The 16,793-nt window shown below is 37.8% G+C and overlaps 1 protein-coding gene across 1 annotated transcript in view; it reads left to right on the forward strand.

Moving 5' to 3' along the window:
• Nucleotides 1–16,793, forward strand: part of LOC126143530 (uncharacterized) — an 82,422-nt gene that overhangs the window by 48,131 nt on the left and 17,498 nt on the right. Inside the window, exon 5 of the mRNA XM_049915436.1 lies at nucleotides 2,520–2,664. Within this exon, the coding sequence (XP_049771393.1) occupies nucleotides 2,520–2,664 (145 nt within the window). The remainder of the gene's footprint in view (nucleotides 1–2,519; nucleotides 2,665–16,793) is intronic.

Genomic DNA, 16,793 nt, shown 5'->3' on the forward strand with positions numbered 1-16,793 from the left:
TACTTAAATTAAAGTAGCTCGCTGCACAGCAGACGTGAAGCAGACGGCAGTTATGACGACACTGACACTACTGGCACTATGGCTGACTGAAGGGACTCTCCCTGACTGTATTCAAAATTATCACAAAATCTATGGAACACTATTACTAGCACTCGACAATTAAAGCTTCCTAAAAGCATAAACACACGGAAGAAGAAGTGACAAGTAAGAAAAATACAGTTAATACTGTTAATACTGTACGTAGCTCGCTGCACAGCAGACGTGAAGCAGACGGCAGTTACGATGACTATGCAATCAACAGTTTCTCACAGCAGATTCAGTAGAATCTGAGTAATGAGTTCCTTTATACTGGCCTACGGAACAGGGAGAGGCCAAATGTATCCCTGGTAAAGCCATTCTTTTAGATATTTCCAGCACCAAAAGTCACACAGATTTAGATCAGGTGATCTTGCCGACCATGCATGTGGAAAACCTCTGGAGCTAACATGTTCATGGTAGGTTGCATTAAACAGATCTCTCCCCAGGCATGCAACATGAGGTGTTGCCCCATCTTGCATGAAAACAGTGCTTTCAACACAACTATGCTCTTCCAAAGCAGTAATCAACTGCTGTACAAGGAGGTCTCAATAATCACCAGAAGTCATGGTGCATCTGAGAGGCAGATTGTCTTCAAAGAAAAATTAGCCAAGAATAAAGGTGCTTGTGAATACACACCACACAGTCACATACGCTGAATGCAGTGGCTCTTCATGCACAACACAAAGTTTAACAGTGCCCCTAAATTGACAGTTCAGTGTATTCACTGCGCCCTGGAGTCTAAAATGTGTCTCATTACTCCATACAATATTTCCTGACCACCCACATCATCAACTTTGATCCATGCCAGAAACTGAAGAGCAAATTCAGAACTTTGTGTAGATCATAGGATTTCAGTTGGTGCACCATCTGGATCTTGTACAGGTACCTGTGTAAAATAGACCACAAAACTTTTCATGCTATTGGCCGTGGGTTGGACAGTTTTTGTGACACTGCATGAGCACTAGCGCTAATCAGGGCATGTGCTGTGTGGTCAATTACAGCCTTCCTTCTCTAGGTGCCACACCAAGCTTGTTTGTGGATTTTAATTTCATTATCATCTTAATTCATTTAATGATATTGGGCCTCTCGTCAGGCCTTTCAGTCAGTTATACTCTCTCACTGCAACACTTAAATTGCTGCTTTTCACATAAAAAAAATTCACTAGCAGTGCACAGTCTCTCTTCTTGATTTCTCAACGGCCATACTTTCCACTCATGTTAAGGCTTGTCAAATGACAGCATGGATGTCATACCATCAAACAAACTGTGCATAGCAGCAGATTTGCACCTGATGAGCAAAACTGGAACTAATTTTTTTCCAGTGTAAGTTACTCCACATTTATGTATTAACATATCTACCAAGTTTTATTGCCAAATGATAATTAAATCCTGCACTGGACCCCCAAGAGTAGCTGCACTTTAATTATAACCACCCTGTAGATAGTACCATTCTTAACATACTATAACATTCCATGTGTGTCTATATTTATATATATCAGAATTTTAAATGGCACTGTGTAACAACAAAATAGAATTATCATCTCAAGTTTATATAATAAATGACAATACAAAATGAAAACTCAGATGCCAAACTTTTTACAATCTAATTTGTACATTTTTTCAATGCAAAGGCTCACTATCAGGAAGCAAACACTTTTTTTCTGTTCTGTCCCCCTCACTCCTCCTCTCATCATGCTCTACATTGCAAACAGTATCACTAAATAGCTGGATATTGATGTACAGTTGATATGTTTACTCCCTCTAGCAAAATTAATAATTCAACTAAGAAATATGTCTTAAAAATGATTAAAGAAAAACACTACTGGTTCGTTTGTGCAGTGACTGACACTGTGTGAAGAATAATGTCATATTTATTAATATCTATATGGAAAATGTTCACAAAAATTAAACTACAATTTGATTTACATAGAAAATTTTTTAACCTCCAAGCAGCAGCACAGATAGGCATCAAATAGCTTTTGGAACCAGAGGATCCTTCATAGGATAGCGCAAAAAAGAAGAAATTATTAAATTAAACAAGAATAACCAGGATTTCATTACGAAAATCACCCACAGGTTTATCTCACTGTGTCCAGAGTCCTAGGTAATGTTTCTACTGATTTAGGGCTTGATCTTGTTTCCTCTAACCATTTCTTCACTTGGAAACCTCTGATTTTCAACCATAGTGTCTCTGATACTTCTTGGCAGCTAAGCATTTTGCCTCTATATATATCCTGCTAACAAAACTGCTTTAATGTGGGAAACAACAATTTCTTAATGAGCCTATATGAGCTTTTTGAATGATTTTTGGCATTTTTTAATTCATTAAAAAATTAAAATTAAATTTCCTAAGAACTAAGCAATGTTGGTGAGTGTTATAAATGTTTGAGTAGTTCTTTTATTGAAAAAACTAATTAGAAATAAATTTTTCCTTTCATGCAGGTTTACGGTATGTTTTCAACTCAACACCAGACTGTGATGTCATCCATGGAGCACTCTACTCATGCTTACGAGCTTTATTTGGATTATCTGTTATTGGAATTCTAATATGTATTTTTTCTTGTATGCTGGTCTATCAGCTTCTCAGGTAAATATAACCTGCACATACACAATTTTCTCATTCCCCCTCCCCCCACCCCTCACACACTCACACAATATCCAATAAATCCTACTGAAAATAATTTGGGCTGCAATGTTACGTAAAAGTAATTGAGTTGTAGGTCTTTACCAAAAAATTAAATTACTGCTTTTGAATTTTTGTAGCAACAAACAAATTATTTAAATACATTAAATTTATTTGGAATTGAAATTAATCACATCATGCTTCAGTTATTTACTAAACTGTGGGAATTTCTTTTAATAATGGTTATAAATGGTGTAAGTTAATTTCTGAAAAATAATTTATTTAGTTTATAGAAGAAATTATGTATTCTACTCTAATGGTTTCATGCATTAATTTCCTATCTTATATGAGACACAGAGCTTTTACGAAGTTTCCTGAGTTGAATAGGTCATTTCTGAATTTTTGGGAGTGGTATAAACCTACTAAGACATTTGGTCTACATCTTGTGCTATGGCCATGCATATCCGACCATCTAAAAAAATCTTAATGTTATTTGCTGAAAATATGACCAGTCACTGCAGGATGCTGGCCTGTCCCAAAGTTGTAATCAATATCACTGAAGATGTATTTTCATTATGTTTGTAACTCTGGGGCTCGTCTTTCAACTTATAAGTACATTTTGATCCTCTCCTGATCAGTTATGGCTAAAATCATTCCAGCAGGCCATCATCATCCATTAATTTTCAGCTGATCCTCTGTTATTTTTATAATGACCTTTTCCCATAGCTTAGACAAGGGATAGGAATTGGGGAGAGCAATACTTCTTTGATTGTTGGAGTGCATTATTTTGGCAATGTAAATACAAATTGTTTGTCCCGATTACAAGTGAAGACAGCAGTATATAAAGTGTAAAACAATAAGGTAGTGGATCAGATAATATCACTGTAGAAACAATCAAAGCACTTGACGAGACTGGTCAGGAGTTGTAGTACAGAATACTCAACAAGGTTTGGAAAGTAAATATAACAATTAGAGACTAAAAGTAATGCATCATCATCCCTCTCTTCAAAAAGGGTTATAGGAAAAAAATGCACTGACAGAGTTGTTTAATTTGATTTCACTTCCTCTAAAGTATATGAGTCAATTCATGTGGCCAGGTTAAGAAAATCTACTGAATCTGCACTGAAGGTGGAATAACACAACATTAGTCCTAGTTGGTAAATTGTTGAACATGTTTTTCTGAAAACAGTGTATCATGAGAAGAACTGGGAGACAAATAAATTACTTGTAACTATCATTCTGAACATTGTGAAAGTATCATGTAAGCACATATTGGAATAATTTGAAGAGGGAAACAATTTTACTATGATAATAGTTAAAGAACAGAAGATCAGATACATCTGAAACACAGTCTCAGGTCTAACTTATAAGTTGTTTACCATCACTCCATAATGGATGAAGTATTAAAAGCTATAAAAAAAAAAAAACAAAAAAAAAAAAAAACAACAACACACACCTCCAATACCTAATCCCTTTAGCTATCTTCACACAATACATGATAGCAGATATTATTCACATGATTTCCAATAACATTTGTGAGTGCTCAAATATCATCACTTGGTGGATGTTCATCAGTGTGAGCTGCAACACCAGCTAAATTGTCAGTTATACCCAGAATTCCAACTACTCAGATTGGACTTCTGTAAATCAATACATATGAAGCTGCATTACTTTTAATAATGATTGCTGAAGATGCACAGAGAAAATTCCAAAGGACATTGTGTATACATCAACAGATTCAAGACTGCTTAACATATTGAAAATGAGAGCTTTAAAAACACTCCATCTCCTTCTAGAAAAAACTGCTTTCACGAGAGATCTGAACATCTATGAGAAGTTAATAGCCACTGGAAAATAGAACTCAACTCGCTGTATTTGAAGACAGTATACTACCAAGATGTTTTTTGTGCACATCCCTTTGAATTACTCAAAGTTTGTGCTTCTCACTTGTTTCACTCCAAACTTCCCAAGTTTAACTCAAACAAAATTTTAACTTCTACAGTCGCGATACATGCACCAACTGAGGGAGTAAAACACTGTGGGAGGTCATATTTCCATCCATATTTTTGAATGTAGTGATTCTGTAACACTTTCAACCACTGATGTGTAAATTTTTTAATGCTGTATTATAAAATGTCATACTAAAAATGTGTTCAATAAGTCTTTATGTGACTGTGTTTTGAAATGCTTTGTTGTCATACAACACAAGTTCTGATAGAAAAACCATCAAATAAACCCTTTATATTCAGACTGATGTATTCCAATGAGGTATCTGCTCAGTTCAGCTCCTAATGTAGAAAACCATCTTTTATTGCATTGGTTCGTGATTCACACAATATTTACAAAATCTGGCATGTCCAGTACTGCTGTTGATGCTTGGGAATACTCTTCATTGTGAAATATTGAGTTATCAAGTCACAAAACTAATCATGATGTGGTCTTTACTTCACATGTGCTGACAGAACACACTTTATCTGTGATATAGTGGTATAGGGTGTGACAGAAGCTGAAGAGCTAGCTAAATTAAATCTATGACATGAAGAACTTATTGGGATGGGTCTCAAAATCAGAAAAACCAATACAATGTGTTTAGAGCTTAGCCAAAATTTACCAACAGTCTGTTCTGAAATTGAGAATGAACAGAGAGAGAGAAAGAGAGAAAGAGACAGAGAGAGAGAAGAGGGAGAAATTTCAGAACTTAGGTAGCATTATAGTTTTAGATATACCATACACTAAAAGAATGGAAACAAAGTACAAATTTTTCCATAATTCCCCATCTAGCATGTTACATATTGCAGTATTGCTTATGCAGAGCATATTTTCTACCTACAGTGATGTTTGGATATAATCAAAAATTAGTAGGCCACCAAAGAGTAATCTCAAGGCAACAATAGCACTTCCACTTTCTCATATACAAAGGACAAACAATGATAATATAAACTTTGAAGATATCCAATAACAACTAGGACCATAAAAAGACTACTGTAAATCCTTGAAGTAGAATGACTGTAGTGGTATGTTCATATGACAATAGTGGTTCTATGTACATCTCCTTGAGTATGCTTTTATCAAAATGCATCTGAAAAGACAAAAAGAGAAAGACATTATGGTGATTACAGGGAGAATCAGATCTTCAAGGCCCTCAAAATTATATATATAAATTGGCATCAGTGTATGAACAAGAACATAAATTGTGTATTAACAAAGCATAATACAACATATACTCACATTAATGTGACCACTGTCTATGTTCAACATCATCATGCAATAACTACTCACAGATGGCAGGTGGTAGCACTAACTGTGGAGGGTATAAAATGTGTGCCAGAGGAATGTGAAAAACAGTGCAGTCATTGTCATAATGTGGAAACGTAGCAATTTACCTGATGTCAAAAAGGGCATTATCATTGGCTTTTGGATGAAGGGTGGGAGAATTTCCAAAATGGCTAAGTTTGTACACTGTTCGCATGCAGCCATGGTTAAAATATACCATGCATGGCAAACTAGTGCTATCAAAAACTGGTAATGAGGCAACTGTGATGTACCATGGGGCATAGATGACAAGGGTGAACAAAGGCTGTGGAAATGTGTATGGGTAAATACACATGCAACTGTTGCGCAACTGACTACCCAGATGAACCAAGGGGCTACCAATTGTGTCTGCTGAACAACCATTCAGCTAATGTGAATGGGACTAGCAGCAGGCACCTGATTCACACACCCATGCTGACTGCTGTCCATCAGTGACAAAGGCTGGAATTTGCATGCCAGTACTGTAATTGGACATCCACTGAGTGGCAACAGGTGGCCTTTTCAGATGAATCATGTTTTATGCTCCATTGGACATATGGTTGTTGGTGTCTACGGTGTGAAATGTCTGAAGCCAATACTCTCCAACTAGGAAGGAACATTATAGCCTGGTAATTATTTTCACGGCATTGCCTCAGTGATGGCATCATCCTGAAAGGCACAGTGGATCAACACGAGTATGCATCTACCCTTGGAGACCGTGTCCACCCCTACATGCAGTTTGTTTTTCCTCAGCACACTCGCATCTATGAACAGGACATTGTAACATTTCACACAGCTCACAGTGTACATGTGTGGTTTGAAGAACACCAGGATGAGTTTACTAAACTCCCCTGGGCACAACACCAAACTCCCCAGATTTAAACCCAACTGAGAATCTGTGGGACCACCTTGACTGGGCTGTTTGCACCATGGATTCTCAGCTGAGAAACCAAGCACAGGTGGCCATCCATGGTACTGGAGTGGCATGGCTCCACATCCCTGTTTGTGCCTTTGAGAGTCTCAGTGACTCTTTTTGTGTATGTTTGCAGTGGTCTGCATTGCAAAAGGTTGTTATTCAGGCTTTTGACAGATGGTCACAATAACGTGACTGGACAATGTTGAAGAGACTCACATAGAATCACACCCAGCTTGCTGGTCAGGAGAAGTAATTATGATTACAATGAAAATATGATGGTAAAAATTGCATAGTAATACAACTCAAGTGTCAACTTAATCTAGAAAATAGTTTTACTCATACAACAATTTAAAATGTCCATGCATTGTGTGTTTCATTAAAGTGAATAAACTGAAAAATATGTCATAATTAAATACTTTGTTTTGAATTCTAGCAACAACAGAAACTTTTCTAAATTAGGGACAGTGTATAAATAGACTGCGCACAAAAGGTATTTATAATGAAAAGGTTTTGTGCAGTAAGTGTGTCACATTTGCAGAATACAGACCAAAAGCAAATATGAAAATGAATTTTTCAGTGATATTATGCCCTGACTTGTTACTGTAGATGAAAGCTTGATCTACCATATTAAGTGAGAAACAAAACAGTAAGCAAATCAGTGGCATAATGACGTTGCCTTGCACCAAAATAGGTGAAGTAAATTTCTCTGGTGCAAAGGGTTGACCATGATTACCTTTCAAAGAGTAAAACAATGACTGGCTAATACTTAAAACATCTTCTGGACCAATTGCATTACAAAATATATGTGAAGAAGTCTGAAATGTTCCAGAAAAAATCATGACATTGCAAATGACCTGAAAGTTGTTGGCAATGGGGAAATGATAGGGATCTGAGTATGAAGTGGTTGGAACATCCACCATGTTGACAACATTTGGCATCTTCTGATGTCTACCAACTATGATTGTGCCATGAGATGTCCATTGTTAGAGGTATGAGGGATAAAACAAGAGCAAAACAAAATGCCTCACATGCAAGTGCAACATTAGTAGCAAACTCCAAGTGACAAACATCAGCCCTCTCATTGCTAGTGTGGTAGGTGGGCCAATTCTGGTAGTTCAGGATGTAATGTTGGAGGTAGCTGACTTGCTTAAAAACTGGTGTAACATCTTCTGGTGTGCTTATAGTACTCACAGACCTAAAAAGAAATTGGCATGGGAAAATATTTTGAGTGACAGGAAGAAGTTAGAGTAGACATAAATGGGTTTATTGAGAACTTAAAAAATCACACTTCAGGGATGTAATCAACACATTGTGGAAATCTTGAACAAGGGGACAAAACAATAAGTGCATGATTTTTGATTTTAAAAAATCTCTCACTGGCAGGCCAAGAACCTTTTACCTTGCCCTCATACAAATAAGAAAGTGAATGCCCACTGACCTGCTAAGCAAGCTGCTGCAGTCAGCAGCCATACTTGCTCATATATAATATGCCAAATAGTTTGAGTTTACTGTCAATGAGGAGAGTAGTCATTGCAGAAAAGAAGAGCTCCTAGACATGGTAGGGGACAACGAGGTGGTAGAAGAATATTAAATTGCAAGTGACGTAACTATAAATGGAGCACTTGTTCATTTGAAGAAGGTTGTATGAGGGTCTACGTCATTGATTTATAAAAGGGCCATATTTCAAATTAAGCCATGTCTAAAAAAACTATGAAGAAACTGAATCAGGGTTTGATACAAGGATTTAATCCCTCCCCAACATAAGTCTATGGGCTTAAAAATTATGCCATGTTGCTTGATTGTTGCTTAGTTATAGTTTAATGTCTCAGTCATTACTAGAGACAGCTGGAGAAGGACATGGGGAGGACTCTGCTGTAGTCTTTACACTTTACAGAAAACGATTCTGGCATTTACAAGAAGTAGTTCAGGAAAACATGAATCTGAATAGACAGACAACGATTTGAAGCTTACTCCTCCTAAATTCGAGTCCAGTTTGGGTTGAATACACTTGAATAATGCTCCTGATAACTTCATACATTTCTATGCTAACAAAAAATATTATATTCAGAAACAAAAATTCAAATACAGAAGTAATAATTCTGAATGGATGTGTAGTAACTGCATAATATGTGTCATTCCATTCAGAATTATTACTTCTGTATTTGAATTTTTGTTTCTGAATATAATGTTTTTTGTTAGCATAGAAATGTATGAAGTTATCAACCCCATAAACTTACTCATAACCATTGAAACATCAATTCAATTGACAAATTCTATTATGGATAATGTTATATTTCATTTCCATAGAGAACAACATTCAAGTAATATAGCACAGTATATAGCCACTTGAACTGTAGTCGAGAAATCCCTATCTCAACATACTGATTTATTTTTGTCACTTAATGGAGGGAATATTTTGAAGAGTTGCTCAATGTAGGTGAAAATGCGATCAGTAATGTTTTAGATTTCGAGGTAGAATGGGATAGGAATGATGATGGAAATAGGATCACATTTGAGGAAGTGGAAAAAATGGTCAATAGATTGCAGTGCAATAAAGCGGCTGGGGTGGATGAAATTAAGTCGGAACTCATCAAATACAGTGGAATGTCAGGTCTTAAATGGCTACACAGGATAATTGAAATGGCCTGGGAGTCGGGACAGGTTCCATCAGACTGGAAAAAAGCAGTAATCACACCAATCTTTAAACATGGAAACAGAAAAGATTGTAACAACTACAGAGGTATCTCTTTAATCAGCGTTGTGGGTAAAATCTTCTCAGGTATTGTTGAAAGGAAAGTGCGAGTATTAGTTGAGGACCAATTGGATGAAAATCAGTGTGGGTTTAGGCCTCTTAGAGGTTGTCAGGACCAGATCTTTAGCTTACGGCAAATAATGGAGAAGTGTTATGAGTGGAACAGGGAATTGTATCTATGCTTTATAGATCTAGAAAAGGCATATGACCGGGTTCCTAGGAGGAAGCTATTGTCTGTTCTACAAGATTATGGAATAGGAGGCAAACTTTTGCAAGCAATTAAAGGTCTTTACATGGGTAGTCAGGCAGCAGTTAGAGTTGACGGTAAATTGAGTTCATGGTTCAGAGTAGTTTCAGGGGTAAGACAAGGCTGCAACCTGTCTCCACTGTTGTTCATATTATTTATGGATCATATGTTGAAAACAATAGACTGGCTGGGTGAGATTAAGATATGTGGACACAAAATAAGCAGTCTTGCATATGCGGATGACTTAGTTGTGATGGCAGATTCAATTGAAAGTTTGCAAAGTAATATTTCAGAGCTAGATCAGAAATGTAAGGACTATGGTATGAAGATTAGCATCTCCAAAACGAAAGTAATGTCAGTGGGAAAGAAATATAAATGGATTGAGTGCCAAATAGGAGGAACAAAGTTAGAACAGGTGGACGGTTTCAAGTACTTAGGATGCATATTCTCACAGGATGGCAACATAGTGAAAGAACTGGAAGCGAGGTGTAGCAAAGCTAATGCAGTGAGCGCTCATCTACGATCTACTCTCTTCTGCAAGAAGGAAGTCAGTACCAAGACTAAGTTATCTGTGCACCGTTCAATCTTTCGACCAACTTTGTTGTATGGGAGCAAAAGCTGGGTGGATTCAGGTTACCTTATCAACAAGGTTGAGGTTACAGATATGAAAGTAGCTAGGATGATTGCAGATACTAGTAGATGGGAACAATGGCAGGAGGGTGTCCACAATGAGGAAATCAAAGAAAAACTGGGAATGAACTCTATAGATGTAGCAGTCAGGGTGAACAGGCTTAGATGGTGGGGTCATGTTACACGCATGGGAGAAGCAAGGTTACCCAAGAGACTCATGGATTCAGCAGTAGAGGGTAGGAGGAGTCGGGGCAGACTGAGGATAAGGTACCTGGATTCGGTTAAGAATGATTTTGAAGTAATAGGTTTAACATCAGAAGAGGCACCAATGTTAGCACTGAATAGGGGATCATGGAGGAACTGTATAAGGGGGGGCTATGCTCCAGACTGAACACTGAAAGGCATAATCAGTCTTAAATGATGATGATGATGACTTAAAATGAAGGCAGAGGTGCTTTCTTTGACAAACACTTGGCTAAGACCCTCTCACATCCTTGTAAAAATGAACTGGTGTTCCATCTCTAATACCTTGTTGACAACGAGACATTGAACCATAGAGTACACAAACTTTCCTATTTGTTGACTGTAGAGAAGTTAAATGACTCCCAGGAATGAAATTATTCTTATTTACTGAAGCAATATCATGAGAGTGAATATGACCTTTCTCATGTTGTATTACTTTCAGTAGCAATTTATAGTATGTAAATGCTTTCCTCAAAATATCATTAAATCATTCTGATTTCATGTGCGACATGAGCACATAAATACACTACTGGCCATTAAAATTGTTACACCAAGAAGAAATGCAGATGATAAGTGGGTATTCATTGGACAAATATATTATACTAGAACTGACATGTGATTACATTATCACGCAATTTGGGTGCATAGATCCTGAGAAATCAGTGCCCAGGACAACCACCTCTGGCCATAATAATGGCCTTGATATTCCTGGGCATTGAGTCAAACAGAGCTTGGATGGCGTGTACAGGTACAGCTGCCCATGCAGCTTCAACACGATACCACACTTCATCGAGAGTAGTGGCTGGCGTATTGTGACAAGCCAGTTGCTCGGCCACCATTGACCAGACATTTTCAATTGGTGAGAGATCTGGAGAATGTACTGGCCAGGGCAGCACTCGAACATTTTCTGTATCCAGAAAGGCCTGTACAGGATCTGGAACATGCGGTTGTGCATTATCCTGCTGAAATGTAAGGTTTCACAGGGATCAAATGAAGGGTAGAGCCACGGGTCGTAACACGTCTGAAATGTAATGTCCACTGTTCAAAGTGCCGGCAGTTCGAACAACAGGTGACCGAGATGTGTAACCAATGGCACCCCATACAATCATGCCCGGTGATATGCCAGTATGGCGATGATGGATACACACTTCCAATGTGCGTTCACCACCATGTCGCCAAACACGGATGTGACCATCATGATGCTGTAAACAGAACCTGTATTCATTCGAAAAAATGAAGTTTTGCCATTCGTGCACACAGGTTCGTCATTGAGTACACCATCGCAGGTGCTCCTGTCTGTGATGCAGCGTCAAGGGTAACCACAGCCATGGTCTCCGAGCTGATAGTCCATGCTGCTGCAAAACAACGTCGAACTGTTCATGCAGATGGTTGTTGTCTTGCAAACATCCCCATCTGTTGACTCAGGGATCAAGACGTGGCTGCACGATCTGTTACAGCCACACGGATAAGATGCCTGTCGTCTTGACTGCTAGTGACATGAGGCCATTGGGATCCAGCAAGGCGTTCCGTATTACCTTCCTGAACCCACCGATTCCATATTCTGCTAACAGTCATTGGATATCAATCAACGCGAGCAGCAATGTCGCGATACGATAAACTGCAATCATGATAGGCTACAATCCAACCTTTATCAAAGCTTACATGCGGCATCACAACAACGTTTCACCAGGCAACGCTGGTCAACTGCTCTTTATGTATGAGAAATCAGTTGGAAACTTTCCTCATGTCAGCAACCTTGTGTGAATGCTCTGAAAAGCTGATCATTTGCATATCACAGCACCTTCTTCCTGTCAGTTAAATTTTGCGTCTGTAGCACGTCATCTTCGTGGTGTAGCAATTTTAATGGCTAGTAGTGTAGATCATCTGTATCATTAGTAGTAGTTGCCAGAAAAGATGCTCTTTATATTACATTGCATATTATATTATGGAGCAGCATCTATTGGAAGAAATAGTGTTTTCCCTTAGAAGTATTGCATAAAATTCATTTATGTGAGTTCTTAGTTGTCTAGATGCAACAGATGTGCCCATTTGCAGTTCTATTGAACAGACAGTGTAGTTTTTCTGCTCACTATATGCTTAATAGCCAGTTAACACTCTTTTCCACTTGTAGAAATACCAAATTTTCAAGTTCATATTATGTCTTAAAGTCAGGTGATTCCAGTTCTTCTATGTGTTGAATATGGAAGGACAACTTTTGTAAATAATCTGAAGAGACTGCTAACCAACTCCATATGAAACACCTGTTCATCATGAGAAATTTCACATGTACCACTTTCCCCACATGGAGGCTCTGAACAATCCTACACAGATGTTTTGAATCTTCACATTCTTGAACACCCCTGACTATACTAAATGATAGAAGCAACATGTTACATTTGCACATTTGGATTTACGATTGTATAACTTCAATTTAATGGAGTGTTGAGCTCCAATTTAAAATGTCAAATGCAGAAAATTAACCTAAATATTCACAGTAACAGTAATGAACATTACTAACAGCCAAGTATTGCACACCAAAATCTAGGCACACTTGCTACTAGATGCAACAGTTAGAAAACATGTCTAAATAATAACTGGGATTCCCTTGCATGTAAAAAAAAAACCTATCATGGCAATTTTTTCATTATTAATGCAATGTCCAACATATTTCTATACATTTTTGTGAGAAGTGCAGCTTGGTTGTAGTGAGATTTTATATTTTATTGATTTTTTTTGTTTCTCTTGAACAGTTTCTTTTGGATTTCCCATTACAGTGATAAAATTTACTGAAAATGTTTCTTTAAAATTATGACTTCATGACTGTAAATGTTGAAATTAAATAAATACAATCTAAGATTAAGTGTGCACGGGATCAGCTATGATTTAAATCCAGATCTGCAGCTCTTTCAGCCAGTCTCTGTCACCTGAATAAATACAAAACAATCCAAGCCTTTGGAAGATGTTTTCATCAGCATGGCTAAGAAAGCAAAGTATCTGAGAACCACAACACAGTTAACCAATGTTAATAAGATCACTGTACAAAATATTAGTCAACTTCCCTACTCCTCTCCTCCTGCCTCACCCTCCATGTCAAGAGAGTGACACTTTGGAGCACTGCAGAATTGGTACCAGGTCATCAAGTGACCCTCCACTACTGACATAAGCTATATCAATGAAGTGGTATATATGTGCCAGTTGGTTGAATGGAATCGGTGCAATTCCATGGATCACCGTGGTGACATAACAGAAAGGAGCTAACGTGATGATTCCCACACCATGAATGATGCTGCCAGATCTGTTAGTGTATTAATTTGGACTGTACAATGTGTCAACATGGAATGATATACCATTCAGGGCCATGTAATATGGTATAAATCAATGATCATAAACAGATCCTAACTGACAAATGTCACACCTCAGCAATGACAACCAGTTTCAAACTCTACTGACATTTTGCTGCTGTCATTGACTTCGGAGCCATCTCAACCAGTTTCCAAGGGAACCTTATGAAGGGAACTACATGTAATATGACATTTAGAGTTGGGTACCTGGCAAAAGACCGCCACTCAAAGCATTTCATAAAGCTGCCTATCTTCAGTGTGCCAAACAACACACAAATTGGATAGTAGCTGACTGGAAGCAGATGTTTTTGAATGATGCAAGGTGACAAGTGAACTGATAGTCCAATAAATGCATTTAACCTGCAGTGTGAGGAGAGTGTGTACTATGATCAAAATAACAAAGTAATTGACTGTTCAGCATGGGAAAAGATGATGTTGTCAGTTCACCTAAGCCTATGCATGAAATATGGCAGTGACAGCAAGAGCTGGGCAATTCCATACTGAATACATTCACATGCTGCTCATTAATGTGCATTACTGGGTTTATTTAAAAGAAAGCAATGGAGACAATGAAAATTAACCATGATTATTACATTACTGGTTGCAAGTATCATCCACAGCTGGCTGTAGCAACTAGAAACTGATGAGACAGCAGAGAAATACAACAACAGTGAACAGAAGGCATGACTGAGCTCATTTTTTGACTGATTGTTGCTGTCCTGTAATCAAACAGCTGTCAGACATCTTTTTTTATTCTGATCCAGATGTAGTTCAGGTCAGAGGTAGTTCCATGGTTTTTTGAATATGTTTTTCACAATGTGACTTTAGCCCATTTATTCAAGTTACTGTGAACATTCTTGGTGACCAAGGATAGCCTTTTCTTCTACATCTTCATGATGAGTATGCTGTGGATACTTCAATTCTCCAAGATGACAACAGCAATTTTCACAGAGCAGCATGTATAAATTCTGGTTTGATAAACACTCAGGCACCTTACTGAATTTCAACTGAGATATAAATTACCCAATGTTAATCCCATAGAAAATGTCTGGGACCATTTGAAACAGCAGGTGAAATCTAGCAGTCAACATGCCTACAATTTTGTAGCTCTACAGGTTCTAATCACAAATGAGTGGTTTGAGTTGGATGTGACATACCTAAAGAAATTTGTGGACTCTCTTCCTCACTTTTTGAGGCCATTAGCAAGATCAGAGACTATGTTACCCAGTATTAGTATAACACCTTCTGAGAGTGACTAGTTTTTGTCCAATGTGCATACCTTCAAATACTAAAATGACTGCTTGAGCCAATACAGCAAAAAAATTGTCCACATTATAGTGATCCAAGGTTCCTCCAAAATGACAATGTTCTTGATCCTATGTCATGAAGTATTAGGCAGTTCATGGCCGAAATGAAATACCCAAGATAATGAAATACCCAAGATTTTGCACCCACCTTACTCAGCAGGTCCAAACTCCTGTGTGACCTTTTCCTCTTCTGTAGAATGAAAAAGGCCTATAAGGCAAAAGTCCTCAGAACTTAGAAGATGTGAAATCAGAATACACATGAAAAAGAATTTTTGAAAACAAGCATTGAAATAGAACTTCATCATTGATGGGATGTTAAACTCTAATCTTCCTTTCTTTTTCTTTGTAGCATGGCTTCATTTATACCTCATTTAGGATGAAAGATAGGAAGTATAGGGTTTAACATCCCATTAACAATGATATGGTACCAATGACCAAGCAGTTTGGTCCCTCCCCCTGCCTTTAAACTGACCAACCAACCAACAACAAAATCATCAGAGACAATAATACTGAGTCCATGCGGCTCAAAGGTTTGGTGTGAGTCTTTCAATTGGATGCCTCTTCAGAAACTTACATGTCCCTAACCTACCCTAGTAATCATACCAGGGAAAGCTGAAGTACAGTTTAATGTGGAATCCAAACCACCTGTCAGTCCTGGTGAATCTTCACATCATTGAGAGGTGAAGGATACTTAAAGGCAGATGGAAATACTTTGTGGTCTGGCCAAGATTTGATCCTGCAACCTTTCAGTTTCCAGATATGTGCTTCACCATTAAACCATCAGGCATGACTATTATTAAAAATGGGCCATACTAGGAGAACATTGAATTGCAGATGGATGGAAACCACTCACTCCATTGTGGCCACCCATTGTCAAGAAATGAAGTTAACCACATTAAAAAAATACTTATTTTCTGGTTGTCATGGTGATTAGAAATAAACCACAAACATATGCCATCAAACCACCAACACATTTTTTTTAATTCATTCAAAATTTCATGTATCTCAGTTACTGTCATAAAAGCACAAAAAATCAACATCCATCTCATAAAGTGGAAAATATGATTATTTGGAAAAGTCATCAGTCAACTCATCCCAGTTTCAATACCATAGAGCTAATTCAAATCTTTTTTCTGTGTGTATGGACATTGAAGTGGTGAATGAGAATTTGTACCAAGGCCAGGGTTCAAACCTGGGTCTCTACTCACTCAGCAGATGCACAACCACTATGCCACACTGGTGCAGTGGCTTTGCACAACAGCATGGACAACCTAGCACACCTCCCTCCTCAATCCAAATTCCCATTCACACCTCAGCCCACTTGGTATTCCCCCCAAAACTTGAACAACATTGTAGAGTCTCTCCC

Source organism: Schistocerca cancellata, unplaced genomic scaffold (assembly GCF_023864275.1).
Source record: "Schistocerca cancellata isolate TAMUIC-IGC-003103 unplaced genomic scaffold, iqSchCanc2.1 HiC_scaffold_823, whole genome shotgun sequence".
In the NCBI taxonomy this organism is placed as follows: domain Eukaryota; kingdom Metazoa; phylum Arthropoda; class Insecta; order Orthoptera; family Acrididae; genus Schistocerca; species Schistocerca cancellata.